We start from the raw sequence: 27,995 nt of genomic DNA, 5'->3' as shown, positions 1-27,995 counted from the left end.
CCCCTCTTAAATTAAATCAGGTGGATTTTTTTCCAAAATAACTTGTATTTAGAGATGAAAATAAAAATATAAAAAAACAAAAAACCACCAGAACAAACCCAAACCAAACCCAAGAACAAAACCAACCAGTTGCACCATCAACAAAACCAACCAGCCCAGGGCCCCTCCTGCTCCCTCAGCCCCGTCCTGAGCGACCCCTCATCCCTTCCACAACTTCCACTGCACCCAGGGGGCAGGAGCAGCCCCTTCCCTCCCAGTAAGGCCAATGGGAAGCGATCTCCTCTTCCCAGTTCCCAGGCACAAGCAAAGCCGAGCGGGTCCAGCAGCTGGAGGCACGTCCTGGAGGGGTCACCCCGAGGGCTCGTCCCGGAGGGGATGAGGTGCTGTGTCACCCCATGGCGTCCCCCGTGGTCCCTGGGTGCTGCTAAAGCTCCTCCTCTGGCTCCAGCCCGGCGGGGTGGCCGTGCCCAGCTTTGGACCAGGCCAGCGCTGCCAGGCTCTGGTGTGACGTGGGGCTGTCCCCTGGCACGGTGTCGGTGCCATCCCCGGCCCCGCGGCTCAGCCCCTCGGGGGCCAGTGCCGCCGTGTCGTTCCCGAGGGACACTTTGTTCCTGAGGGACACTTTGTCCAGGTGTGTGTGGCCACTGAAAGCTTCGTGCAGGGTCTCGGGGGGCTCCGACCACAGGGGCTCCCGGGGCTGCTCGTCCCCGGGCTGGGGCTGGCTGTGAACCACGCGGGAGGCGGCCGCGTTGTGCAGCGACCTGGAGAAAACTGAGCGCCATGGGGCGAGGGTCAGGGCCTGGGCTGGGACCCGAGGGCCTGGCACGGCCCTGGCACTGCCCCAGCACAGCTCAGCTCAGCCCCAGCTCAGCCCCAGCTCAGTCCCAGGACAGCCTGGCACAGCCCCGGCACAGCCCAGTACAGCCCAGCTCAGCCTTGGCACAGCCCCAGTACAACCCAGCTCAGCCTTGGCACAGCCCCAGTACAGCCTCAGCTCAGCCCCAACTCAGTCCCAGGACAGCCTGGTACAGCCCCAGCACAGCCCAGCTCAGCCTTGGCACAGCCCCAGCACAGCCCAGTACAGCCCAGCTCAGTCCCAGGACAGCCTGGCACAGCTCAGCTCAGTCCCAGGACAGCCTGGCACAGCCCCAGTACAGCCCAGCTCTGCCTTGGCACAGTCCCAGCTCAGCCCAGCTCAGCCTTGGCACCGCCTGGCACAGCCTGGCACAGCCCCAGCTCAGCCCAGCTCAGCCCTCACCTCGCACTGGCCTGAAGTCGCCGCTGGGCTCATCCTTGCTGGGGGCGAAGGGGCTGACGGAGGGGAAGACGATGAGGGTGAAGGAGAGCAGCAGGACCTGGGGACAGAGGGGACGTCACCACACAGCGGTGGAGGGGGACCAGGGGCTGGGACACAGCTCCCGGGGAGGGAGCTGGTGGCAGAGCCAGGACTGTGTCCATCCCTCCATCCCTCCTGGTGCATGTGCTCCTTCCAGTGCACTTCCATCCATCCACCCATCCCTGCCTCCAGCCATCCATCCCTGCCTCCAGCCATCCATCCCTGCCTCCAGCCATTCATCCCTGTCTTTCTCCATCCACCCCTTCATCCATCCACCCACCCATCCCCACCCTCCATCCCTCCCTGCCTCCATCCATCCATCCATCCTTATGTCCTTCCTTCCCTTCATCCATCTATCCCTGCTTCCCCCTATCCCTTCATTCACCCATCCCTGTCTCCATCCATCCCTCCAACCCTGGAGCATCTATCCCTCTGCTTTAGCACATGGAGGGACCCCATCTCTCTATCCATCCATCCATCCATGCATCCATCCACCCCTTCCCACCCCGAGGACCCCGGGGGGTTGGAGCCCCACGCACCGCCAGGCAGGTTCCCGTCTGCGCCGCCTTGTTGCTCGACTGGACCACGAGGGCCTGGAGCTTCTTCAGCTGCTCCAGGAGGGATCTGGGAACAAGGAGAGTCCATGAGCCCCCCAGACCCCTCCAGCAGGTCTGGGAGTGAGGGTGGTGTCCCAACTGTCCCCATCCCACCCTGGGAACACCTACGAGTTCTGCTTCTCCAGGTGCAGGACTTTCCTCTGCAGCTCCTGGTTCTGGGCCGTGCACGCCGACATCCTGGGGGACAGGGAGAAGGGGCTGGGATCAGGGGGGCAGCTGGGGGGGCTGGCTGTGCCCCCCGGGGTGCCCCCGTGCCCAGGCTGAGGGGCGGGGTCCGTACCTGCTCTCCAGCCCGTCGATATATTCCTTCTTCTTCTTGCGGCTCTCCTGAGCCGACTGCTTGTTCCGGATCTTCCGCCGGATCTTCTTCAGCACCCGCTCCTCGTACTGGGGGACACGGGGAGGGGGGTCAGGGATGCTGGGGATGGGATCTCCCCCACCCCACACCCTCCCCAGGCCTGCTGGGACCCACCTTGGTGAGGGGCAGCTGCGTGGGCAGGGTCACCCCCTCCTTGGCCAGCAGCTTCTTCTCGTCCTCCGTCAGCACCAGCTCCTGGAAGTGGCCCTGGTTTGGCCGGAGCAGGGAGCCGGGAGCCTGTGGCTGCTGTGGGAACAGGGAATGGTCACCCCGGGGACTGTGGTGGGGGCAGGGATGGAGTCCGTGGGCCAGGGAGGGACAACCTCACTCCGTGGTGTGGGAATGGGGACAAGTGTGGGGATGGGGAGGGATGGGAGCAGGAATGGGGAGGGATTGTAGTCCAGGAAGGGACAAGGGATAGGACCCTAGTGTGGGGATGGGGAGGGATAGGGATGGGAATGGAGGGGATCAGTGTCCAGGAGGGGCCAAGGCTGCAGACAGGGAGTGCTGGGGACACAGGGACAGGGACTCACGTTGTCAGAGCTGCCCGAGAGCAGCAGGTCCTTGACAGTGAGGGTGCAGGTCGGCGGCGGGGAGACCACGGGCAGGTCCTGGCTCTCCTCCAGGAAGAACCCGGGGTGCCACATGTCTGGTGAGGGCACAGCAGGGCTGTGAGCGGTCCTGTGTCCCCCTCTGTCCCTGGTGTCCCTCCCCTGGGGGTGACCCTCCCCCTGCCACAGCCCCAGAGCTGGGCTGACTTGCTGCCCAGTCCACGACCCCGACTCTGCCCCCCCCAAACTGTTGCTCTGGTGCTGCCCCAGCTGCCCCCCAACACCCTGTGCTGCTCGGCCCCCCCAGTCTTCCCAAACCCCTCTCCTCATCCAGCCTCCCCCAGTTCATCAGTCTGCCCAGTTCACCCCAGTTCCTAAGCTCTCCCCACTCACCAGTCCTCCAGATCTCCCAGTTCTCCCCAGTTCCCTCCAGTCCCCCCAACTCCCCTAATTTCCTCACAAGCCCCAAGAGACCCCACCTGCCCCACCCCTCTCACCCCCCCAGTATCCCCAGTCCCCCCCCAGTCCCTCCAGTGCCCCCAGCCCAGTGTGGCTCACCCAGGTCGATGGAGACCTCGGGCTGCAGGACCCCAGACCCCGCTGGGATGGGCTGAGCCCGGCAGGGGTTGGTGTAGGGGTACAGGACCTCCTGGGGACCCCCGTCACAGCACCTGGGGGGGCTGTCGTGCTGGTCCGAGGGGGGGTCCTCGGAGACCCCACTGTCACTGGTGGCCGAGGACCAGCTGGGCGAGTCCGACGCCGAGTCCCCGGAGCCCAGGATGGAGCTGAGGAAGTCCTCGCTGTCCTGGACACGCTGTGGGGACACAGCACCCATCACCACAGGGCACTGTCACCCCGGGGTGCCCACGGGAGCCCCCCAGCCCGGGGGTCTCACCCTGCCCTCGTGCCAGGCTCCCGGCGGCGTTCCCAGCTCCACCCCGCGCAGGATCCCGTCCTGGCGGTCGAAGAGAAGGTCCAGCAGGTCCAGGCTGTCCACGCTGGAGGCCATGGCTGGGAGGTGACACAGGATCAATGCCCAGCCCTGGTTGTCCCCCGTGTGTCCCCCCTCACCCTGCACAAGCTGCACAGGCCTGGGGACACCTCGTGGGGCAGTGGGAGGGAGCAGGGAGCGGGTTTGGGGCTGTCTGTGCACAGATGTGGGCACAGCTGGCAAAGCCCTACATGTGTGGGAGGGAGAGCACAGGGTGTGGGGGCTCTGGGCACGGCAGTGCCCCCCCCCCAGCTCCTTCCAGCTGCTGAAACTCCCAAATCCTCTGTTTTTCCCTCCAGAATGACCCAGCCAGGAGCTCCCTGCAGGCACAACCCCCTCAGGTCCCTCAAGGGCAGGAGGGGCTTGGGCAGCTCCCCCCTCCAGCCCTGGCCTGGGGGTGACCACTCTGGGAGGGCACGTTAAGCATTTTGGGTGGGAAGGGGAGGGGAGGAGACTGGGGAGGGGACTCATCCCCAAGGAGGGGATTCAGCCCCAGGGAGAGGACTCAGTCCCTCAGTGCCACCCCAGGCACTGCTCAGGACCCTGGATTGAGAGAGAGCCACCAGGCCAGTTGACCACTTGCCCACGTGGCCAATCAACCCACTGACAACCCAACTAACCCACCAGCTGACCTACTGACCAAGTGCTTGACCAGTCAATCAGTGAGCCCATCAAGAAACAGTCCAAATGGTCAACCTGTTGGCCAAGTGACCAAAGGATGGACTGACCAAATAGCCAACACACTGACCGATGGACTGACCAGTCAACTCTCTGACTGATTGGTCACCCAACCCACCACCCAACCCACCACCCAACTACCCAACCCACCACCCAACCCATCACCCAACCAATTAACCCCCAACTCAAGTGTCCTCCAAGCCAGGTTTGGGGACAGTGTCATTACTGGGACATCTGTCTGGCCAACCCAGACACGGGGGGGCTTTACTGCGCCCTGTCCTTCACCCTCCACCCTGATGGTCCCACGGGACCCGCTGAGGGCCATACCTGGGTGAGATCCCACAGATTGTCCTCTCAACCCTCTCTGAGTGCAGGGCAGTGGGGTGGACACCGAGCCCAGCCTCCTCCTCCTCCTCCTGTGTGATGCCCTGACCCGAGTGGCAAAGTTTAAACTCCAACTGCACAGAAATAACGTCCTGGATTGCGAAATATCCCCGACTGGGGCCGGCGGGATGTGATGGGAGGGAATGGACCAGTAACTCATTAGCCACATGTTTTTGTGCTCCCTTGCCAAGCAGGACAGGAGGGGCCAGGGCTGGAGAGCGAAGTCCAGGTGCTATAATTACCCATGAACCTTCACCCACTTTTGGGGACAATTTCCCTTTTTTTTTCAGGCGGGGATCTCGGCGTTAAATCACATTTGGTGGGTGTTGGGGAAAACATCCGGGGGACGTCAAAACAAACCTTGGGCCTCTCAGCTCCCTGTGGCCAGGGCTGGGCTGGGGCTCTGCTGCCCGAGCCCTCCCTGCCTCAGTTTCCCTCAGTGACCTTCCAGGGCCTGAAGGGGCTCCTCAAGCTGGAGAGGGATTTGGGACAAGGGATGGAGGGACAGGACACAGGGAATGGCTTCCCAGTGCCAGAGGGCAGGGACAGATGGGATACTGGGAATTCTTCCCTGGGACAGTGGTGAAGGGCTGGGATGGAATTCCCAGAGAAGCTGTGGCTGCCCCATCCCTGGAAGTGTCCAAGGTCAGGCTGGAGAAGAGAAGGCTCCAAGGAGAGCTTAGAGCACCTTCCAGGGCCTAAAGAGGCTCCAGGAGAGCTGGAGAGGGACTTTGCATAAGGGATGGAGGGACAGGACACAGGGAATGACTTCAAAGTGAAAGAGGGGAAATTTAGATGGGAAGGAATTCTTGGCTGGGAGGGTGGGGAGGCCCTGGCACAGGTTGGGCAGAGAAGCTGTGGCTGCCCCATCCCTGGAAGTGTCCAAGGCCAGGTTGGACAGGACTTGGAGTAACCTGGGCTAGTGGAAGGTGTCCCCGCCCGTGGCAGGGGGCGGGACTGGATGATCTTTAAGGTCCCTTCCAATCCAAACCATTGCATGACTCCATGATTCCCTCATGGGTGTTTATGGCTGAACACGGTGAGGGGCCGTCAGCACAACACTGTCACCCGTGTCCCCTCCATGAGCTGTTCCCCCCCAGATTCCCAGGACACCTGGACCCGCCGGGATCCCCAAACCCCCCCGGGATCCCCGAACCCCCCCGGGATCCCCGGACCCCCCGATCCCGGGCTCCCGGGCGCAGGGAGGGGCCTGCGCTGACTAAGGCTCCGTGTGCCCCAGGTGTGGCACAGGGACAAGGCCACGGCCCCTTATCGGCCGCCCCACGGCCCCTGACCGACGGGGCAGCGGCTGCTCCCTGGTTTATGGCCCCGCCGAGACCGGGCAAAGGGCGCCCGGGGCTGTGAGGGGGTCGCCCCGTGATGGGTCCTGGAGTCGGGCAGGGAACGGGCTGGGGACAGGCGGGGGGGCTCCTGCTCGTTGCTGGCTCCCTAATTAGTTAATTAACGCCCCTCACACGGCGGGACCGCCGGTGCCCCCGGTGCCCGCCGGTCCCTCCCATCCGGCCGCCATGGCCGCCTCCTTCCCCGCCGCCTCAGCGAGATCTCGCGAGACTCCACCACCCTCAGCCCCGCCCCTCCTGGCCCCGCCTCCGCCCTGCCCGTAGTCCTGTCGAGGCTCCGCCCCCCGACCCAGGTCACGCCCCCGTGGCTCGGTCACGCCCCCCGGAGCACCGGCCACGCCTCCATTACCCCATCCGTGGCCTCGGCCCCGGCCGCAGTCCCGCCCCTGGCCCCGGCCCCCGGCGCAGCCCCCGAAGGTCCAGTCCCGCCCCCCAGAGCCCTCGTTCCCACCCCAATAGTCCCGTTTATGGCCCCGGCCCCATCCCGTGGCTCCGCCCCGTCCCGTGGCCCCGCCTCCCGGCTCCCCGAGGCCCCGCCCACCGGAGCCGCGCGTCCCCGCCGCGCTCGACCCGTGCGAGGCCCCGCCCCGATGCCCGTCCCCGCCGCTGATAGGCCCCCTGCAGGCCCCGCCCCCCCGGCGTGGCCCCGCCCCCGCGCGCCCCCGCGGCCGGCGCGCCCCCGCGGCCCCAGCGCGGCCCGGCCCGGCCATGCCGGCCAAGAGGAAGCCGGTGCTGCCCGCCCTCAACATCGCCCCCAGCGCCGCCGAGGGGCCCAGCCCCGACGGCTCCGCAGAGTGAGTCAGGGCCGGCAGGGAACGCCCCGGCCGCGGGGGGGGCCGGGCCTGGCAAGCGGAGCGGGCCTGGGGGGGGGACACTGGGCCTGAGGGGGACACAGCGCCCTGGGGGGGACACACCGGGACAGGGAGGGGACGGGGACTGGGGGGAGCCGGAGCGGGGCGGGCCGGGGAGACCGCAGCAGAGCGGGCACTAGGCCTGGGGGGCCGGGCCGGGGCGGGCACGGGGCCTGTGGGGGGGTGGGACAGGTCTGGGGGCGAGCAGGGAACAGGCTTGGGGGGCTGGGGACAGGTCGGGGGGGCTGGGACAGAGTCGAGGGGACCAGGAAGGCCTGGGGGATTTGGGACAGGCCTGGAGGGGCTGGATGGGCCCAGCCCGAGGAGGGTCTGGGGTTGGGTGAAGGGTCAGGGAGCCAGAGCTGGAGGGGGGTTTGGGGGCAGACGGGGGTGGGGTGGGCAGGGGGGAGGCTGGGCTGGTCCCTGGGCTTGCTGGGGGGTACTTGGGGCCTGGGGTGTGAGAGAACCGGGCCTGGGGTGTGCAGGGAGCAGGCCTGGGGACACAGCTTGGAGCTGGGATGGGGTCCTGGGATTTGGAGGGGGGGGGATTTGGGGCATTAATGGGGGCTCAACAGACAGGACATGTGTAGAGGGGACAACAGAGCCTCGTATCAGAGCACTGGGTGGGAGGGATGGGGTGAGACCCTCCCGTGCGTGAGGGGGGGACAAGGGGGTGGGCAGCAACTGGGAGAGAGCAGCTGGAGCCCTCAGCAGGTGCTGGGGGAGCACAGCCACCCCTTTGTGCTCGGGATTTGGGGCTGGGGGGGCTGCTGGACCCCTTGGAAAGCCCTTCTCGTGTTTCTCAGCGAAACCCAAGCTTGGCTTCCCGGGACAGGGAGCGGTTGCTGTGCTGCCTCTTTAAGGATTGAAGGATTTTCCCTACTCCTTGGGCTCTCCCAGAACAGCTGACTGCTCCAAAGCTCCTCTCCAGAGGAGATGTGTGTGTTGGGCAGGGATTGGAGCCGGGCTCTGCCTCTCCCTGGAGCTTTGCTTTAGCCCTGCTGCTCTGCCAGGGGGCTCAGGACGTGTCAGGGGATGGTTTTAAGGCATTCCCCTAAAAAAATGAAACCTTTCCCCGCTGCTGAGCGTGCTCCCATCTCGTCCTCCTCTCCTCAGGGCGAACCTGGTGGACCTGCAGAAGAAGCTGGAGGAGCTGGAGCTGGATGAGCAGCAGAAGAAGCGCCTGGAAGCTTTCCTCACCCAGAAAGCCAAAGTGGGAGAGCTCAAGGACGATGACTTTGAGAGGATCTCCGAGCTGGGGGCTGGAAACGGCGGCGTGGTCACCAAAGTGCAGCACAAACCCTCAGGGCTCATCATGGCACGGAAGGTAACGAGGGGCTGGGCAGTGTCTGAGGCTCTCCCTGGCTCTGGGAGCGCTAGTTTTGGTTGGATTCTCCCTGTTTTGTTTGGATTCTCCCTGTTTGCACCCTCACCTGGGTCAGGAGCACGGTCCTGGCAGCCCCCAGGCAGGTTTTACGTGGATCCTGTCTCCGAGTCCTCCTTTGGGAGAGGCCTCTGCGACAGATCCCTGGGGTTTGGACACTCTGGTGTGAACACATGAGGTTATTTTTTTCCCAGTGAAGCTGGTTTTGATGGATAAACTGGCCAGAAGCAGTTGGAAGGAGATCCCTTGAGGGTTGTGGCTGAGGAGGGCTGGAAGTGGCAGAGGGAGGGATGGCTTTGGAATACACGTTCCTCACCCCTCACCACCCACTTAACAGATCCCAAAGGTCATTCCAAGCAGTGACTGATTCCTCTCAGACTTGGATTTATGGGGAGCATCTTCTGCTGCAGTAGAAAATCAGGAGATGCTTCGTGTGCCTGTTGGAAGAGGCTCGGCGGGAGCAGCACAACTGCTCCAGGACCTCTGCTCCCTCCTGCTGTTGGGATCATGGAATCAGAGCGTGGTTTGGGTTGGAAGGGACCTTAAAGCTCACCCAGTTCCACCCCCCTGCCATGGGCAGGGACACCTCCCACCAGAACAGGGGGGTTTCCCTCCCCACAGCCTTGTTAACTGACCCCAGAAGCGGCCGCTCGTTCTCGTGCAGAACCTTCACGGGTTTGGGGTTTGTTTTTTTTTCTTTCTTTTTCCTGTGGTTTCCTTGATCTCAGAGCACCTTCTTACAACACCTACAAGAGCTTGTGAAAATGGTCCTGTGTGTGCTGAGTCAGAGCTGCTGAGATCAAACCTGTGACTCGTCTTTCCGCTCCCGTCCGGTGCAATCCCGGCGCGGTCGCGGCCTTCCCTCACTGACAAGGGAGCAGAGAGCTCTCCCTCTGCCTTCATCATGGAATCACAGCCTGCCTTGGGTTGGAAGGCACCTTAAAGATTGTTTCATTCCACCCCCTGCCACGGGCAGGGACATTTCCACTCTCCCAGGTTGCTCCAACCTGGCCTTGGACACTTCCAGGGACGGGGCAGCCACAGCTTCTCTGGGAAATCCATCCCAGATCCTCCCCACCCTCCCAGGGTGGAATTCCTTCCCAATATCCCATCTAACCCTGCCCTCTGCCAAGTCATTTGAAGTCATTCCCCTTTGAGCTGTCACTTTATCCTCATTATTAACCTGCAGGTGGGATAAATTCTGTCCCAAAGCAGAGCTTCCCTTGATTTTACTTCTCCCAGCACCCAGGACTTGCTCACACGCTTCCCGTGAGTTGTCCTTTTTTTTTCCCAGGTGTTCCACCCTGACTCCCTGCCTGTTTTTTCTTTCTTGGCAGCTGATTCACCTGGAAATCAAACCTGCCATCAGGAACCAGATCATCAGGGAGCTGCAGGTGCTGCACGAGTGTAACTCCCCCTACATCGTGGGGTTCTACGGGGCCTTCTACAGCGACGGGGAGATCTCCATCTGCATGGAGCACATGGTGAGAGCAGCCCCTCCTCTTTTATCCTTCCAAATTCCATCTCCCCTGCCAGCTTGGGGCACTGGCAGCTGTGCTGGCTCCTTGCTCTGCTCCTGGTGGGAGCCACAAACTCCTGCTCGGGCCTCGAGTTGAGGGGGGGGAGAGAGAGAGTGACTTTTGGGGAAGAGGAAGCAGAGGTTTGGGGGTTGGCCAAACGGAAATGTTGCCAACCCACCGCCCTCCAGAGCCTGCTGAGAAGCTCAGTGAGCACATTCTGCTGTTTCTGGTGGCAAATAAACACTATTTCTCCTCCAAATCAGCACCAGCAGCATCATCCCTGCGTTTCCACGAAGAACCAGGGGAGCTGGTAGAAAACCAGCATTAAAGGTGGTTTTCAAGTGATAAAGTCGAGCTCAGATCAGCAGAAATCTCTCGGTGCTGAGGATGCTCTGTGCTGCTTATCCACCACTGCCCAGCTCTTGTTTTCCTGCTGGGAATTGGCCCGTGGGTCATTCCCAACGTTCTCCCGTTTTAGGACGGCGGCTCTTTGGATCAAGTGTTGAAAGAAGCCAAAAGAATTCCCGAGGAGATCTTGGGCAAAGTCAGTATAGCGGTGAGTTGTGGTGGCTCCTCAGGCCTCCAGGGAGGATTTCCTGGGAATGCTGGGTTTGCCTCGGGAAGCTTTTTGCGTTTCCCCACGTGCACTTCCCAATCCTGACCTGGGGCAGGAGGCCGGTGTGTGTGCCAGAGGGGAGGGCAAAGCATATTCCCAAGCCCTTTTCCCAGCTCCAAGCCCTTTGGGTTCCTCTGGGTGGTGGTGAGGGGTCGGGAGAAGCTTTTTTGGGTGGCTAAGCCAAGCTCTGGGATGGGCTCTATGTGATAAACTGCAAACCCTGGAACCTGTGTGCACCACGGGGCAGTTTCCTCACCCTGCAGCGTGTCCTGAGGGAGGGAAGGTTCTTCCCTTCCCAGCTCTGATCTCATCCAGCCTCTGGATTCCTCCCAGGTTTTACGAGGCTTGGCATATCTGCGGGAGAAGCACCAGATCATGCACAGAGGTGAGAGGAGAGGAACCTAAAAATAGCTGCCCTGCAGTGCAGGAGCCCCCGGGGGTGTCACCCCCTTCACCTCTGCCCTCCCTGGCATCTCTTCCCAGATGTGAAGCCTTCCAACATCCTGGTGAATTCCCGAGGGGAGATCAAGCTGTGTGATTTCGGGGTCAGCGGGCAGCTCATCGACTCCATGGCCAACTCCTTTGTGGGAACTCGGTCCTACATGTCTGTAAGTTCCTCCCAGATGGGTTTTTTTTGGGGAGGGGGGGGGGCATTTGGGTTCAACAAAACAGAACCGGGGTGGGGATGGTTTGCCCGTGGCTTCGCTCTGAGTTTCCACCCCGGTTTGTTTTGGGGTGAGCCTTTGGAAGTGGGAGAAGCAGAGACCTCCTCATCCTCTCAAGGACTTGGTGGCCTCTCAGCTCCAGCCTGTGCTCCCCAAGCACGTGGAGATGCACAGACTTGCAGGGAAAGACATTTCAGATCCTACAAATTCCAGGCATGGGGCAGCCACAGCTTCTCTGGGAAATCCATCCCAGTCCCTCCCCACCCTCACAGCCTGGAATTCCTTCCCAGTATCCCATCTATCCCTGCCCTCTGGCAGTGGGAAGCCATTCCCTGTGTCCTGTCCCTCCCTGTTTTATTTTAGTGCGTTTTTGGGGGTTCAAAAAATCCCTTTCTGCGTGCAAAGCTCTGTACAAAAACTGGTGCTGATCCACCCACCTCCTCTGGGGGTAAACAGGGGTAAAACCACTTCAGTGCAGCTGGGATTTGGTGCAGGCTACTGGGAAATTAAAGCCAAACTGGAGCCAGCCAGTGAGAGTAAATCCAGAATGGATTGTGCTGGAAGGGACCCTAAAGCCCATCCAGTCCCATCCCCTGCCATGGGCAGGGACACCTCCCACTGGAGCAGGTTGTTCCAAGCCCTGTCCAACTTGACCTTGAAGAATTCCTATGAGAGAGCACCTGCAAGAACAGAACTGGTGCCCAAAATTCGGGGGGTGGGTGGGGATGTCAGGGCAGGCCCCACACTGCACTCGAGCGCTCAGGTCTGAGCTGCTCTCGTATTTTGGGAATGGTTAGTCAAGTCCAGTTATAGTTAGACTGGGGGCTATTTAAAAATAAGATCCCCTTTGCACCCAGGCACTGGCTCCAAGCTGCCTCGGAGCTGCCAGTGGGGATGACTTGCAGGGATGGATTTATTTTTAATTTTTTTTTTTCCCTCTCTCGACGGTAAGAGCCTCGTGTGGAGGCTCTTTTGCTCCTGGATGTGAAACAGGGATGAGCAGGAAAATAAAACTTTTGTTAATCAGTTAGATTTCAGCACACAGAAAGATTCCTGCTGTGTGTTCCATGTTCCCAAACATCAGCAGCTGTAAATGCTGCTGAGCTGGAGCTGTGGATGAGGTGCTACAAGTGCTTTATGTCTGCACATGATGCTTCTTTTCCATCCTCTTTGCCCATGACCCTTTTGGGACCACCCTTTCCCTGGAAGGGTGGAGACTTGGAATGGAGAGACCATTGGGATATCACAGAATCAAGGAGTGGTTTGGGTTGGAAGGGACTTTAAAGCCCATCCAGTCCCACCCCCTGCTGTGGGCAGAGACGCCTCCCACTATCCCGGGTTGCTCCAACCCGGCCTTGGACACTTCCAGGGATGGGACAAGCCACAGCTTCTCTGGGAATTCCATCCCAGCCCCTCCCCACCCTCACAGCCAGAAATTCCTTCCCAATATCCCATCTATCCCTGCCCTCTGGCAGTGGGAAGCCATTCCCCCTTGTCCTGTCCCTCCATCCCTTGTCCCAAATCCCTCTCCAGCTCTCCTGGAGCCCCTTTAGGCCCTGGAGTATGAGTCTCATCCATTTAATTCCAGCACAGGATATTTATGACCCTGAGTGCTGATATTCCAAGTCAGTGGATATTCCTGTGCTCTCTGTGTGTCAATATTCCATGGCAGTGGATGTTCATGACAATATTCCATGGCAGTGGATGTTCCTGACAATATTCCATGGCAGTGGATGTTCCTGACAATATTCCATGGCAGTGGCTGTTCCTCTGTCAATATTCCCAGTCCTTTGATGTCCCTGTGCTCTCTGTGTCAATATTCCATGTCAGAGGATATTCCTGTGCTCTGTGTGTTGATATTCCAAGGCAGTGGATATTCCTGTGCTCTCTGTGTGTTCATATTCCATGTCAGTGGATGTCCCCATGCTCTGTGTGTTCATATTCCATGTCAGTGGATGTTCCTGTGCTTTCTGTGTTGATATTCCAAGTCAGTGGATGTTCCTGTGCTCTGTGTGACTGTTCCAAGTCAATGGATGTCCCCATGCTCTCTGTGTCGATATTCCATGTCAGTGGATGTCCCCATGCTCTGTGTGACTATTCCATGTCAGTGGACATTCCTGTGCTTTCTGTGTTGATATTCCAAGTCAGTGGATATCCCCACGCTCTCTGTGACTATTCCAAGTCAGTGGATGTCCCCATGCTCTCTGTGTCAATATTCCATGTCAGTGGATATTCCCGTGCTCTCTGTGTGTTGATATTCTATGTCACTGGATGTTGCTGTGCTCTCTGTGTGACTATTCCATGTCAGTGGATGTTCCCATGCTCTGTGTGTTGATATTCCAAGTCAGTGGATGTCCCTGTGCTCTGTGTGTGACTCTCCCAAGCCCGTGGCCGTTCCTCCCTCGGCACTCCCAGCCCGCTGACCCCGTTCCCGTTGCTCTTCCCTTGCAGCCCGAGCGCTTGCAGGGCACTCACTACTCGGTGCAGTCGGACATCTGGAGCATGGGGCTGTCCCTGGTGGAGCTGTCGATCGGAAGGTACCCAATCCCCCCGCCAGACTCCAAGGAACTGGAAGCAATATTTGGCCGTCCTGTGGTGGACGGGGCGGAGGGAGAGTCCCACAGCGTCTCGCCGCGGGCCAGGCCCCCAGGACGCCCCGTCAGTGGTAGGGGCTGTGGTGTGACTGCAACCAACACCTCACGTGTGGGGGAACGAGGGGCTGGGGGCTGGGAGAGCCGCAGGAGGAGGAGGAGGAGGAGGAGGTTGTGCCGGGAAAGGAGTGGTTTTTTAGGGAAGCCGCCTTGGAACTGAGCTCGGAACTCCCGGGCGAGGCAGACGGGATCCGGGCGTGCGTGGGGAGGTGGAGGTGGCATCTCAAATCCGTCCTTTGGACCCTGCTGTGTCCCCTCTGCTGGGAATGGTGCAGGCTGGTGGAGTGTGAACCACTTGGAGGGGCACTGCCGCAGCCCCTGGCGCTCCCCCGACAAGTTCCTTTCAAGCCCGAGGTGGTTTTTTGGGAAGAGCTTTGCTGGGAGCTCTCACAAGAGCACCAAAGGAGCACCGGGGTCCCAAGGAGGCTCTGCTGGAGCCACTCCCTTGGAAGCAGAAGGCACCAGCAGCAGCAGATGGTGCTCTCCAAGTGCTCCGAGCTAGGAAATAAATCTGGACTGTGCAGGCCTGGTGAAAGAAACCCGAAATTTCGGAATGTGGTTGGTTTTCTCTTTAACCACAACTCGGTTCCCCGGCGAGTCGCCTCTGCCTCTCCCAGCAGGAGTCCCACAGGCACGGTCTGCACACAAAATTTAAGTCCTTTGCTGTCCCCAAACAGTCCCTGACCACTGTTTTTGTCACCTTCCCCACGCAGGCCACGGGATGGACAGTCGGCCTGCCATGGCCATCTTTGAACTGCTGGATTATATAGTTAATGAGGTGGGTGTTTGTTTTCCACGGGCATTCCAGAGGTGCCAGAGTGATGTGTCCACTCTGCTGAGTCAGGGTGGGCTTGGAAATGTTTGTTAGTCGTGGAATCCCGGATTGGTTTGGGTTGGAAGGAGCTTAAAGCCCATCCAGTGCCACCCCCTGGATGGCAGGGACATTTCCACTCTCCCAGGTTGCTCCAACCTGGCCTTGGACACTTCCAGGGATGGGGCAGCCACAGCTTCTCTGGGAAATCCATCCCAGTCCCTCACCACTCTCCCAGGGAGGAATTCCTTCCCAATATCCCATCCAACCCTGCCCTCCTTCAGCTTAAGGCCCTTCCCCCTTGTCCTGTCAGACTCGTGAGGGTGGAAGGAGCAGTTTCCCCTTCCAAGGGGATGGGAGTTGACCCCAATTATCATTTCTGGGTTGTTTCATCAGCCCAAGGCGGTGCCAGAGCTGGGATTTGTGAGGCTGGAGAGGGAATCGAGATGCTTGGATTTTGATTTCCCAGCTCTGGGTCCCCCCAGCTGCAGGGTGAGCTGGAGCAGCAGGGCAAGGAATGGCAAGGAGCCATGTCCTGGTTGGAAAAGCAGTGAGGATGAGGATGGTTGTAGAGCACTGAGCTCACTGAGACCGCAGGTGACCCTGGATTTTTTGGCACATTAACACCACAGTGATGCAGGAAACCCTTCTCCTTCTCTCCACAGCCACCTCCCAAGCTGCCAAATGGAGTTTTCACACAAGATTTCCAGGAGTTTGTAAATAAATGGTAAGGATTTCGTCTCCTGGCTGGAGGTGGAGGCCTGTCCGTGCTCCCTGACAGCCCTGCAAGCTGCTGCTCCACCTGAGGTGTTCAGCAGGGCTCTGGGTGATCCCTCCCTGCCTTCTCTGCAGTGCTGTGCTGGCAGCTCCAGCCTCGAGAAGGCTTGGAATAAAAGCAGTTTATCTGGGGGGATGCTGAGCAGGATCCCAGCTCCTTCTAAATCTGGCAAGGGGGGGATGGTGGAGCAGATCCCCGGGGCTGAGTCACCCCAGAGGCACCAGGAACACACCAGCCCTTCTGGTGGGGTGGGGGGACACCTGAAGGTGCTGCCACAGCTCCCATTAAACCAGGGATTGGATGTTACAAGGATCACTACTAATTCCTGCCGAGCTTTAGGGCCTTTTCTCCCTTTGCAGGGTGCAATTTATCCCCATGGAAGACACGGATCCCTTGGCTCTCCTTGGGAGCTGGGCTGGTGGGGACGGAGCCAGGGAAGGAGCCAGGGGGCCCAGTGGCTTTGGGGGAAGCTGGAGACCTCTCTCTATCCAGCCTGATAACCACTTTTCCCCCAGGGATTGTCTCACATTGATTTTTTTTTTCTCTCTTGTTCTTCTCATTTCAGCTTAATTAAGAACCCGGCGGAACGGGCAGATCTGAAGATGCTGATGGTGAGTGAGGGGGGGAGAGAGAATTTTCTTCCTGCAGTGGGGTGGCAGCAGCTCTGCCAACTGCTGCCCCTTCCCTCTGATGAGCCTCTTGCTCCAAAGGCTGGAAACTCCCAGGGCTGAGCTTTAGGATGAGCCAAGTGGAGGCAGGGAGAGGGAGTGACTCACCCACCTTTGGTTCAAAGGCGCTGATGGTATCGGGGAACCACCCGCCTGTCCGGTGTCTGCTGAGGTGCCTGAGCCAAACCTGGCTCCTCACCCGGGCAGGTGGATGTGAGTGAGGGCTGAATCCGAGCTGGAAATGTGTGCTCACATCCCAGGAATCCGTCCATGTCCTGGGCTCATCCCACAGCCGGGGGAAGGAGGGGATTCTGCCCCTCTGCCCAGCTTGGGTGAGACCCCTCCTGCAGAGCTTCCTCCAGCTCTGGGGCACCAGCATCCAAAGGATGTGGAGCTGCTGGAATAAGTCCAGAGGAGGTCACAAAGATGCTCCAAAGGCTGGAGCCAGGCTGGGAGAGCTGGGGGTGTTCACCTGGAGAAGAGAAGGATCCAGGGAGACCTCGGAGCCCCTTCCAGGACGTAAAGGGGCTCCAGGAGAGCTGGAGAGGGACTTGGGACAAGGGATGGAAGGACAGGACACAGGGAATGGCTTCAAAGTGAAAGAGGGGAAATTTAGATGGGATGTTGGGAAGGAATTCCTGGCTGGGAGGGTGGTGAGGCCCTGGCACAGGTTGGGCAGAGAAGCTGTGACTGCCAGACCCTGGAAGTGTCCAAGGCCAAGGTGGAGAAGAGAAGGCTCCAGGGAGATCTGAGAGCCCCTTCCAAGGCCTGAAGGGGCTCCAGGAGAGCTGGAGAGGGACTTGGGGTGACAGGCCAAGGGGAATGGCTTCCCACTGCCAGAGGGTGGGGCTAGATGGGATATTGGGAAGAAATCCCTCCCTGTGAGGATGCTGAGACCCTGGCACAGGACTGCAAAGAGCAGCTGTTTTCCCAGCACCAGCACCTTCTCCCCTCTCCAGGGTGTATCCCACAGCACGAGGGCTTTGCTTTGGGGGCCGGGGAGGGTGCTCCTAACCCTGTTTTTGGTTTTGTTTGTTTTTTTTTTTGTTTGTTTTTTTTTTTCTCCCCTGTGCTTGCAGAGTCACACCTTCATCAAGCGCTCCGAGGTGGAGGAGGTGGATTTCGCGGGCTGGCTGTGCCGAACGCTGCGGCTGAACCAGCCCAGCACACCCACCCGCGCTGCCGTGTGAGCCCCGCTGGCACCGCAGCTGCCTCTGGCACCACCTCCTCTCCTTCCCTCCGCCACAGAACTGCCCTCCTTCCTCCTCCTCCTCCTTTCCCAGCCCTCCCCCCCGACTCCCAGCAGCCAAAGCACCGACCCTTCGGAAGTGTCTTCATCGTCCGACCCCCCCTCCCTCCCCGGCCCGAGCGGGGTTGGTTTCTTTTGATGTGTGTGTTAAGGGGAGGGGGTGGTGTTTTCCAGGCCTCTGCTCCCGGCTCTGGAGCTCCTGACACTTTGGGAATTGTGGTGCTGCTTGTGTTGATTTTTTTTTTTGTTGTTGTTGGTTGGTTGATTTTTTTTTTCTTTAATTTGTTGGGGTTTTTTTTTGGCGTCGTGTTCGGTTGAAAACGAGAAGGTAACAGGGTGGGGGGGTTTGTGGGGGCTGTGGGAGGTGGTGGCAGGGGACGGGGAGGGTGATGCTTCACCTCCTCCCTGCTTTTCGCTCCCGGGGTGGAGAATCAGCGGGATCAGGAACGGAGAAACCCTGTCTGGGGTGGCCCAAAACGGTGTCACTGCCCTGCCTGGGGACAGGGGGTGGTCTTGGGGGGTGATTTATGGAGGAGACACAGCACTGGGCTCCTCCTGCCCCTCAGAGCAAAGACTTGTGCTTTTTTGTTTGGTTTTTTTTTATTATTATTTTCTTTCCTGGTTTTCCTTTTAAACGGTTGTTTCCAAGCCTGGTCTTGTCACGTGCTTGGATGTTCAGGGACGGGGCCGGATCGGTCGGAGTCGGAGGGAATCAGGTGGGAGCTGGGGGTGGGCAAATCCCCACAGGGCTGTGGCTCCCACTTTTCAGTGTCAGGATGAGGGGAGAGCGTGGATTTTCCTTCCCTGGCTCCTTCCAGCCCGGAGAGGTGGGAGCAGAGCCTGGTTGGTCACCGTGGCCGTGCCCAGGATTTGGGGTCCCTCTCCTGACCCCGCCATTCCCAGGGCACAGGGAAGGGTGAGACCCTGGTTTTCCACCTCTCCAGCTGCCTCTCCCCCATCCCACGGGTGGCCTCATCCCTTGTGGATGTGGCAGAGCTCCAGGATTCCCTGTTGGAGCCCCCCCTGGAGCCCCCCTGGGCCAGTGTGGGGATGAACCCACCCAGCCAGACCTGCATTATCCCGAGTCCAGAGGGTTTTCCAAAGGGCTGGAATGGTCCCTCCCATCATGGACCTTGCAGGGCCCCATAGCTGAGCCCCCACCCCTTCATTTCCCTCCGTGTGTATTTTGGGGTGAGTCACTCCCCTACTCCCCCCACCCAGGGCTCTGAGACCCCCCCCAAGCCTCCCCTGAGGAGTTGGGATTTTTTTTTTTGGGGGGGGGGGGTGGTTCCCTTCTTTTTTTTGGCTGTTTTTTCACCCAGTCAGGCTGGCAGGTGCCAATCCCCTCTGCCTCTGCTCAGGTCCCACCACTGCAGCCCCCCCCCCCCAAAAAATGAAGTGCCAGGGCTTGGGAACCCCAAACCCTTCGTGTACCTTTTCCTTCCCTGTTTTCCAGCGCTGGACGAAGGCACTGCCCTGCTCAGGGCAAACCTGGGGGGAGGATACCCCACATTTTTGGGGGGAATACCCCAGATTTGGGAGGAATACCCCAGATTTGGGAAGAATACCCCAGTTTTTGGGGGGGGGGGGGCACACCCCTGATTTGGGGGGGTTCTGTGCTTGCTGGCTCAGCTCACGCCCGGACAAGTCACTCCGGAGCTCCAGGGTGCTCAATGTGATGGATTTTTTTTGCCTCTTATTTTCTGTGGGAAGTGGGGAAGAGGACAGTTCCTAAAGATTCGGGCTGTTTTCCATAGGTTTTGGTGCTGGGTTTTGGAGGAGGAAGAGGAGGAAAAGGAGGAGGAGAGTTTGGATCGAGCGGTTTGTTGGTGCAATTAATTTTTTTTTTAAACTCGATATTTTCATCATTGGGGTGGGGGGGGAGGAGGGGAAATAATAAATAAAACGGCACTTTACATTTCCAGGCGTTTTCTCTCCTTGGTTGTGCCCTAAGTGCCCGGAATTCCAGCCGGGAATGATGTCACTGACGGGGTTTGGGGAACGCTGGGATGCACCAGCAGCTCTTCCCACGCTGTCCATCGGCTGCCTCCAGCGGAAACAGGAGATACTGGAATTATCTTGGCACAGAGGCAGCCCTGGATGGGATGCATGTGGAATCCCAGGAGCTAAATCCCGCCCCGAGGGAGCCGGGATGGGCTCGGGAATCCTTTGGGAGAGGGGAAATATTTGTGGGTCTTCAATATTTGGGGTGAGCAGGAGCGGGGAGAGGCCGAGCTGGGCTCTGCTGGGAGAGCAGAATTAGCCCAAAAATTGGAAAATAAGTTGATTTTTTGCGGAGTTTTTTGTGCTGTGAGTGGTGCTGGAGCTCAGGGGGTGACACTGGGCACCTGCCACAGTGCCATCCCTGATGCCAGGCTCCTGTGGTGGCACTTTGGGGGGGTCCTGTGGTGGCACTTTGGGGGTCCCTGTGATGTGGCACCCGATGCCAGGCTCCTTCTGTGACATTTTTGGGGGTCCAGTGGTGCCACCCCTGATGCCAGGCTCCTGCAGTGACACTTTTTGGGGTCCCATTTTGCCATCCCTGATGCCAGGTTGCTGTGGTGGCACTTTAGGGGGTCCCATGGTGGCACTTTGGGGGTCCCTGTGGTGTGGTACCCGCTGCCAGGCTCCTGCAGTGACACTTTCTGGCTCCTGTGGTGGCACTCTGGGGGTCCCATGGGGGCAATTTGGGGGTCCCTGTGATGTGATACCCGATGCCAGGCTCTTTCCGGGACAGTTTTGGGGGGTCCCATGATGTCCCTGACCCCAGGTTCCTGCGGTGCCACTTTTAGGGGCACCTCCTTTGGCTTCTCCGGCTGTTTTGGGGTCGCTGAGGGTCTGGGGTGTCCTGCAGAGACCGGGACGAACTCACTGCACCCATGGGAGGTTTGGGATCACAGTGGGGGGGTCCCGTGGGGGTCCCCAGGCTGGGTTTGAGCACAACCCCTGCGCCCCAGCACCATTTTGTGGGTGCAGGGAGGAACAAGGGCTGGAAAAAGGGGCACCCCAAACCCCGCTCCCTTTGTGGGGCAGGATGGGGGGGGGTGTTTTAGGGTCTTCCCCCCGCCCCCAGACACAGAGGGGGGGGGATCTCTGTCTGTGCTGCAGCTGCTTTTGGGGTGGCCCCAGTGCCAGGGGAGGGGCTGGGGGGGATCATTGGGGCTCGACATTTTGGGGGGGGCCCCCTGGGCGTGCCCCCGGGAGCGCCGGGGGAAAGCGAAAGCGCTCGGGGTGGCTGTGACGTAGGGCAGGGCCCAACCCCGGGGTGCAGCCCCCCCAAAAAAAAACCCCTCCCGGTGCCCCCCCCGACACACCCAGGGACCCTTCGAACCCCCCTCCCCGTCCTGCCTCGGTTTCCCCACCCCCACAATGGGGTTAATGCCACAAAACGCCTCTAAAATCCCTTTTTCCCCCCCCGCGGGGGGCTGGGGGAGGGGTGGGGAGCTGAGCCGGGGGTTATTTAAGGCAAAAAAGGGGAGAAAAGGGAAAATCCCGCGGGGGGGGAGTGGGGCCCCCTGGAGTCTGGAGGGGGGGGGGGGGCTGTCGAGCGAAGCTTTTGCTTTTCTTTCTTTCTCTTCCTTGAATTAATTAAGAAAAAAAAGCGACGATTGAGCCAAAAGCCACCCCAAAATCTCGCCGTGGTGTCCCCGCACACACACACACACACACACGGTGTTCCACGTGGGAACGCGCGGGTTTTAGGGATAGGTTCCCTCCGGAGCGGGATGGTGGGAATGGGGGACGCTGGGGTTGTGTCCCCGTGTCCCCCCCAGCCCGGGGCGGGCCCGGAGCCGGTGGCTCCGGCGGGATTGTCCCTGTCCTTGCCAGGCTGGCTCCCAGCCCACCGGTGACCTTGGGCTCCGTGTCCCCTTCCCAGCGTGGGGGGGGAGGGCTGGGAATGCGGTGGGAATCTCAGGGATATGGGGGGGGAGTAAAGGGGGTGATGGGGGGGGGCTGGGGACACGTGGCGGGGCCGAAGGGGTGACACGGGTGGGTTTGGGGGCGTGGGGAGGTGACACAGGGGGTGACATGAGGAGGGGAGGGGGCGGGGGGGCACCTTGTGGGGTGACATGGGTGGGTCTGGGAGTGCGGGGGGTGACACGGGTGGGTCTGGGGCTGTGGGGAGGGTCCCGGGGGGTGACACGTGGTGGGGGTGGGTTTGGGGGTGCAGGGAGGTACCTGATGGGGTGACGTGGGTTGGGGGTGACACGGGTGGGTCTGGGGGTGCAGGGAGGTACCTGATGGGGTGACATGGGTTGGGGGTGACACGAGTGGGTCTGGGGGTGTGGGAGGGGGGTGGAGGTGGGTAGGCTGGTACCTGATGGGGTGACATGGGTTGGGGGTGACACGAGTGGGTCTGGGGGTGTGGGGAGGTACCTGATGGGGTGACGTGGGTTGGGGGTGACACGGGTGGGTCTGGGGCTGTGGGGAGGTACATGCTGGGGTGATGTTTGTTGGGGGTTACATGGGTGGGTCTAGGGGTGCAGGGAGGTACCTGATGGTACCCATGGGGTGACATGGGTTGGGGGTGACACGGGTGGGTCTGGGGCTGTGGGGGGTGACACGGGTGGGTCTGGGGGTGCAGGGAGGTACCTGATGGGGTGACACAGGTGAGTCTGGGGGCGTGGGGGATGACACGTGTGAAGGCTGACCCAGAGGGACCCAGGAGTGGTCCTGTGGGGTGACACGAGTGGTTTTAGGGGAGCGTAGGGGTACCCCGTGGAGGGATACGCAGGTATGGTGACCTAGAGGGGCCCGGGGGGAGCCCGGCGGGGACACGAGTGGGTCTGGGGTCATGCGGGGGCTGCCCCGTGGGGTGACACTTGGGTTGGGTGACCCAGAAGGGCCAAGGAGGGGGTGCTCTGTGGGGTGACACGAGAGGGTCTGGGGTCACTCGAGGGCATGTGTGTGTGTGTGTGTGTGTGTGTGACACTCCCCGGGGGGGTTTCTCCCCTCAGTCCCCCCCACCTTGTGACACGCGTGGGTCTGGGGGCGCTCAGGGCTGTGTGTGACTCTCCCTAGGGAGGGTCTCCCTGCAGTCCCCCCATCCCATGCCACGCATGGGTCTGGGGTCTCTCAGGGGGTGTGTGACTCTCCCCAGGGAGGGTCTCCTTGCAGTCCCCCCATCCCATGCCACGCGTGGGTCTGGGGTCTCTCAGGGAGTGTGTGACACTCCCCAGGGAGGGTCTCCCTGCAGTCCCGTCACCCTGTGGCATGCGTGGGTCTGGTGTCTCTCAGGGGGTGTGTGACACTCCCTAGGGGAGTGTTTCCCCGCAGCCCCCCGCCCCGTGCCACGCGTGGGTCTGGGGTCTGCCAGGGGGGTGTTTCCCCGCAGTCCCCTCCCCCGTGCCACGCGTGGGTCTGGGGTCTCTCGGGCTCTGCGTGACGCTCCCCAGGCAGGGGGTTGGTGCGTGTAACCCTGCCCGGGGCGGGGGTGTCTCCCCGCGGTCCCCCCACCCCGTGACACGCGTGGGGTGACACTCGCTGTTTGGGGCGGGGGGAGCGGCGCGGACCATCCCACTCCCCGCGCGCCGCGGGGGTGTTCGGGGGGTGTCCCTTCCCCGCGTCCCCCCCGCACCCCCCTGTCCCCTCGCTGCGCCCCCCCCCGGCCGCGGAGTGGCTGCGCCCCGCGTGTGACGGGAGGGGGGGGGGCGGGAGGGGGGGGCGGCGCGCGGCCCCTTTAAGAGCGGGGCGGCCCCGGCCGGAGCAGGAAGGAGCCGCATACGGGGCCTCGGCGAGCAGCTCCCGCGGGGCGGCCAGAGCCTGCTCCGCCCGCCCGCCCCTCCGCACGGCCCGGCCCGCCCGCCTCGGCACGGCGCGGCCCCGCTCCGCTCCACCGGACCGCTCGGCCCCCGCCCGGTACGGAATTTGGGAGGGGGGGGGCGGCAGGCATGGGGGGGGGGCGCTGGGGGGGAGGGGGGGGGGGTCAGGCCTCAACTCATCGCTTTTTGGGGGGAGGGGTCGTTGGGTCCGTTGCGGGGGGGAGGGGGGGTGGGCGGTTGTTGCCCCCCCCCTCACGGTTCAACCCAACCCCCCCCCGCCCGGCATACGTTGGACTTGGCCGGGCTGGGGGGGTCGCACAGGGGGGGGGTGAGGGGGGGGGGGGGGGGGGAGGGTTTCGGCGCGGGGCGGGTGTGTGGTGGTGGTGGTGGTGAGGGGGGGTGTTGGCGCGGGGGTTGCCGGGAGTTGTAGTCCCTTCGCGGGGTCCCCGCCGCAGGTGCGGGCGCACCGCGCGGAGCGCGCGGACTTCGCTTCCCGGCGGCCCCCGCGCGGCGGCGGCGGGGGGAGAGCGAGAGGCGTTGTTGACGGGCAGCGGGCGGGGCCAATCGGGGCGCGCCCTCCCCTGCCCCGCCCCGCCCCCGCCGCCCGCCCGGCCCAATGGCGGGCGCCGCGCGGGGCGGCCGGGGACGGGCGCGGCGGGGCCTGCGCGGGGCCCCCCCACTCCCCTCACCCCTCACCGCGACCCCCCGCCCGCCACCGCCACCCCCGGCACCCCCCAACCCGCTCCGCGACCCCCGCGGCTCCGCCACCGCTTCCTCGCCACACTCTTCCCCCCCCCGCCCCCCCTTCTCCGCCCTGCACGGCGCCCCCCGCCCCCGCCTCCCCCCGGCCTCCATTGCGGCGCCCGCCCGGGGGAAGGGGTGGGGTCGTGGCGCCCGGCCAAGGCTCCCTGTGGGCCCCGCGGGGGGGGGCGGCCCGGGCCGGCGCGGGGGGGGGAAGGCCGGTCATGGGTGGGGTCCCCCGGGGCCGCCCCGCGCGGGGGTGTCGGGCAGGGCCCGTCCCCGCGCACCCCCAAGGTCGTTACGGGCCGGGGGGCGCCGGCCCGGCCCGGCCGCGCTCGCTCGCGGCGCGCCCCGGGAGGGGCTTGTTTTGACCCCCCTCGCCCGTTCCCTTATCTCCCCCCGGCCGGCTGCGGGCAGGGGGGGCCGCGGTGATAATCCCCCCGCGGGGCCGGGGCGCTGCTGCCCGGAGGAGCCCGGCGGGATAAGCCTCTCCCCCCCGCGGGACTGCGCAGCGGCCGGGCCGGGAGAGCTCGGCCAGAGGGGGCTGCAGCCCCCGCTCCGGCCAAAACACCCCTTTGCTCGCCCGGGGAACTGCCGCTGCCTTCTCCTCGTCGGCCCACCCTCCAGTTTGAGGGGGTCTGGAGTTTGAGGTGGTGGGGCGGTTCAGGTACCCCGAAGTGCAGTGCTGAGCCCCCCGTGAGAGAGCCGATGGTCCCTGCCCTCTTCCCCGGGATTGCTGCGTTGGGAGGCTGGAGGCAGGGACAAAGTCACGGGCAGATCGCTGGGAACGTGGGCCGGTAGCTGGGCACTGCCAGGGCAAGGGCTTCCTTGGCTGTGCTGCTCCAGAAGTGTGGGAAAAAGTTGGTTTGGGAAGCTGTGTCAGGAGAGGTTCAGGTGAGATCTCAGGGAAAGGTTCTTCCCCCAGAGGGTGGTTGGGCACTGCCCAGGCTCCCCAGGGCAGTGGGCACAGCACCAAGGCTGCCAGAGCTCCAGGAGGGTTTGGACAACGCTCTGAGGGACAGGGTGGGATTGTTGGGGTGTCTGTGCAGGGCCAAGAGTTGGACTGGATGATCCTCGTGGATCTCTCTCAACTCCATGGTTCTCTGGGAAGCCCTGCGTGCGGAGCAGGACTCCGGCACCTCAACCAGGACGTGTAAATCCCGACGTTCCCGTGTCGAAAGCAACAGTTCCTGTTGTACAACCACAGCCGACGTGACTGCCTGGCCCCCAGCCTGGCTCTCCCTGTTCCCAGCTCCTGGAGACCCTTAGTTTGCAGGGCAGGAGGAGCTTGGGCAGCCAAAGTTTCTGTGGGCTCAAGGACTCTTGGTAAGAGTTTGCTGCCGGTCTGAGTTCAAGATCAGCCCTTGTGTCCTCAGGGCTGTTAATTGTCCTGGCTATCGAAGCCATAACTTATATAATAAGTATTTTATGGACATGGGTAGAGAAAGGCTCTGCCTGGAAGAATTTACAACCTAATGAGGGTTGAAGTTGTGCTCGGCGTAGCAACGGAGCTAAAAGGTCATCCCGGCGCTTTCTGAGAGTGTTTGGGGTTGGTTCTTGTTGGTGTTTTTCAAGGAATCGTTTTATTTCTCAAGGTTTCTGCCGGGCCTGGTTGGAAATTGTAATATGTGGGCACTCGTGGAGGCTGAGCAGGAAGAGACGGGCTGGCTTTAATTCGGGTGGTTTGCTGGAGTTGTTGGATTTAAACTACTTTTTAAAAAAAAAAAATAAATAAAAAAGTAAAGGAGACCGAGAGAAACTGAGCAGTTTATTAGAGAGGAGCCATTCTTGTTTAATATTCATTCTGGCCCCTGTTTAGGCTTGTTCTGGTGAAAGAGGGAGTGAAAGAGGCGCAACCCAAACATGGGTGAGATGGTGGGATTTTTCCACCAAGCCTTAATTGCATTAGTAACTCCAGGGAGGGTTTTGCAAGGCAGGAGCTCCTTAATAAATTTGGTGGTGAATGAAAGCAGTTCTTCGCTTTCTGCTGCTCTGCAACTCTTCCTGTACCCATTCTCTTTTTTTTTTTTTTTTTTTTATTAATCGTTTTTCGCTCTTGTTTCGTCTCGTGGGGTCTGGTGCTGAACTTCAGCCGTGCCGTGGGTTTCGTGGGGAGCTCTGGGGCTGAGCTGGGTGGAATTCATTCGGCCCAGCAAAGGCCGTGGGTTCCCCTTCGCGTCGGGCGACTTCTCGAAGCCGAATTCAAAACTCCAGTTGTTCTCATCCGGCGTGGGAATCTGGATGTGGGCACGGGAGGCAAATCAGGGGGAAATTTATGCTCCCACCGAGGCGCTGGGATGGTTTGGGTGCTCTTGTCTTCTCTGAGACCTTCTTTGGGCATCAAGTGGTGCCCAAGTGCTGGGTTTTAGCTGCAGGATCAAGTCCCACGCGGGTGTCCCACCTAAAAACTGAGGGGTGGCCTGTGAAATTCCCGGTCTGCGTTGGAGACTGGAGCCTAAACACTCGAGAACTGTGGTTTAATCTTGATTAAAACTGACACTTGAGGGTTTTTCCCCGTCTCAGGATGCTGAGTGTATTGGAAGAGCAGACTTGTGTGGTGAACAATTAGAACCCGGCTCGTTATCTTGCCTAGTCCAGGCAATAAACAGTTGCTTTAACTACTCTCCCAACCAGCCTTAACCTCAAATTTGAGCAGACCAGGCTGTAATTAAAAGCCTTTAGACGAGCAGAACTCAGGGGAAGGGAGAAAGACAGGCAGTCTGTGGGATGAAGGGAAACATTTCTCCCCGATCCCGCGGCCCTTTGATCCGAACGGGCGCTCGTTTTCGGTGCCACCTCCGGTGTGTCCGTCCCGATCCCTGTGCCCGGAGCATCCCGGAGAAGCTCTGGGAGGACGTCAGCGGGAGTAAACGAGGTCAGACGAGCGCTGGGATCCTCTCTGCGAGTATCCAGGGACAATTGTTTCCCTCCCAGCTCCCTGCCCCGTATCGCCTTCCCTCCGCATAGTTTCAGTTTCCGTGTCAGCGCCGGCTCCGGTGGCAGAGCCCGGGCGGCTGCAGAAGCACCTTGGGAGCGCACGGTGGGGGCTCCTTTTCCCCCGTGCACTCCCAGGATTTGGGAATCTTCCCGCCGTGCAGGTGGGAGGGAACTCTGGAGGGCTCGCTGGGCGTCATCGATGTGACAAGGTGCGAGAAACTGGACCCGGGCTAGAGCTGCCCCGCGGGCGCGGGTGGGAGCCAAGGCCACGGTGGTGAGATGAGCCGCAGATCCCTTGGCAATCAGCGGCTTCCCAGCGCCCATCCCTGAAAAAAAACGTGAGTGGCCGGCCCGGCAGGAGCGTGGCCGGCCCGGCTTGGAGCGTGGCCGGCCCGGTGGGAGTGTGACCGGGACCTCCCGGCCGCCGAGGCTCCTCACGGATCTGGGCGGCCACTCCCGGCAGGCACCTTCGGGCTCGTTTTCCTCCCGTTTTCCACCACGTGAGACCCTCTCCCTGCCGTGGGAAGGGCCGCTGCTGGCATTTTCCACAGCAGAGGATGCTCCCAGGCGTCCCGGCGCTGCGTTTTAACTCCCTCCTGCCCGCTCTTAACCCGCTCGGGCGCCCGTTTCCTTCCTGCTTCGGGCACCTCCTTATTTCCCACCGGCAAACTGGAAACCAGTAAGTTGACGTCCTGGTGTTGAGTTTTGTTGGGTTTTTTGTTGTTGTTGGAGCTGGGAAGGTGCCGGAGGTGGGCTTGTAGCTACAGGTTGCTGCTCTCCAGCTCCTGGGAGCCTCCTGCCCGGACAGGCAGAGCACACACGCGGTCCCGGAGCAGCGTTCCCGGAGCAACATTCCCTCCTCCTTCCATCCCCCTGCTCCGAGGAGAGCGTTACAGGGGATGAAACTCCGGGGATTCGCTGTCACATGGAGTCGGGAATGTCGGGAAGAGCTGCCTGTTAATCCACAAACTGGGAATTACATAAGGGACTGCCCTGCCCGGTGCTCTCCGCTCCGGCGCTGAACTCCGCTCTTATTATTCCTTATTTATGTTCCTTTTTCCCCCCCCCCCCTCCTTCCCGGTGTGG

At 61.3% G+C, this 27,995-nt stretch overlaps 3 protein-coding genes across 4 annotated transcripts in view; 2 read left to right on the top strand and 1 right to left on the bottom strand.

Annotated features, from left to right (window-relative positions):
• Positions 1–115: 115 nt before the first annotated feature.
• Positions 116–5,337, bottom strand: CREB3L3 (cAMP responsive element binding protein 3 like 3). 2 transcript variants are annotated; one of them, XM_039389427.1, is made up of 10 exons: positions 4,859–5,337; positions 3,758–3,873; positions 3,421–3,676; positions 2,845–2,960; positions 2,426–2,557; positions 2,234–2,340; positions 2,062–2,151; positions 1,876–1,960; positions 1,259–1,355; positions 116–771 (listed from the first exon to the last, which is right to left on the bottom strand). In XM_039389427.1, the coding sequence occupies exons 1-10, from the start codon at positions 5,082–5,084 to the stop codon at positions 425–427; spliced, it is 1,572 nt and encodes a 523-aa protein (XP_039245361.1). In that variant the 5' UTR covers positions 5,085–5,337; the 3' UTR covers positions 116–424. The 2 variants fall into 2 exon arrangements, with proteins under 2 accessions (XP_039245361.1, XP_027576275.1); XM_027720474.2 differs by having other exon boundaries at positions 2,062–2,130.
• A 1,609-nt stretch (positions 5,338–6,946) lies between these two features.
• On the top strand, positions 6,947–17,798 carry MAP2K2 (mitogen-activated protein kinase kinase 2). Its single transcript, XM_027720472.2, has 11 exons — positions 6,947–7,070; positions 8,244–8,454; positions 9,849–9,995; positions 10,510–10,587; positions 10,981–11,032; positions 11,131–11,255; positions 13,764–13,977; positions 14,677–14,741; positions 15,440–15,501; positions 16,118–16,163; positions 17,300–17,798. Exons 1-11 carry the CDS (start codon positions 6,985–6,987, stop codon positions 17,408–17,410), a joined length of 1,197 nt encoding a protein of 398 aa, XP_027576273.1. The 5' UTR covers positions 6,947–6,984; the 3' UTR covers positions 17,411–17,798.
• A 5,383-nt stretch (positions 17,799–23,181) lies between these two features.
• The window catches only part of ZBTB7A (zinc finger and BTB domain containing 7A), a 24,515-nt gene continuing 19,701 nt past the window's right edge, over positions 23,182–27,995 (top strand). Inside the window, exon 1 of the mRNA XM_039389440.1 lies at positions 23,182–23,328. The gene's annotated coding sequence lies outside the window, so the exon portion shown is untranslated. The remainder of the gene's footprint in view (positions 23,329–27,995) is intronic.

This window comes from Pipra filicauda, unplaced genomic scaffold (assembly GCF_003945595.2).
Source record: "Pipra filicauda isolate LSUMZ 115617 unplaced genomic scaffold, ASM394559v2 scaffold729_size357988_pilon, whole genome shotgun sequence".
Lineage (NCBI taxonomy): Eukaryota > Metazoa > Chordata > Aves > Passeriformes > Pipridae > Pipra > Pipra filicauda.
Note: the sequence above shows the minus strand (reverse complement) of the source record. Positions and strands in the feature narration are given on the sequence as shown.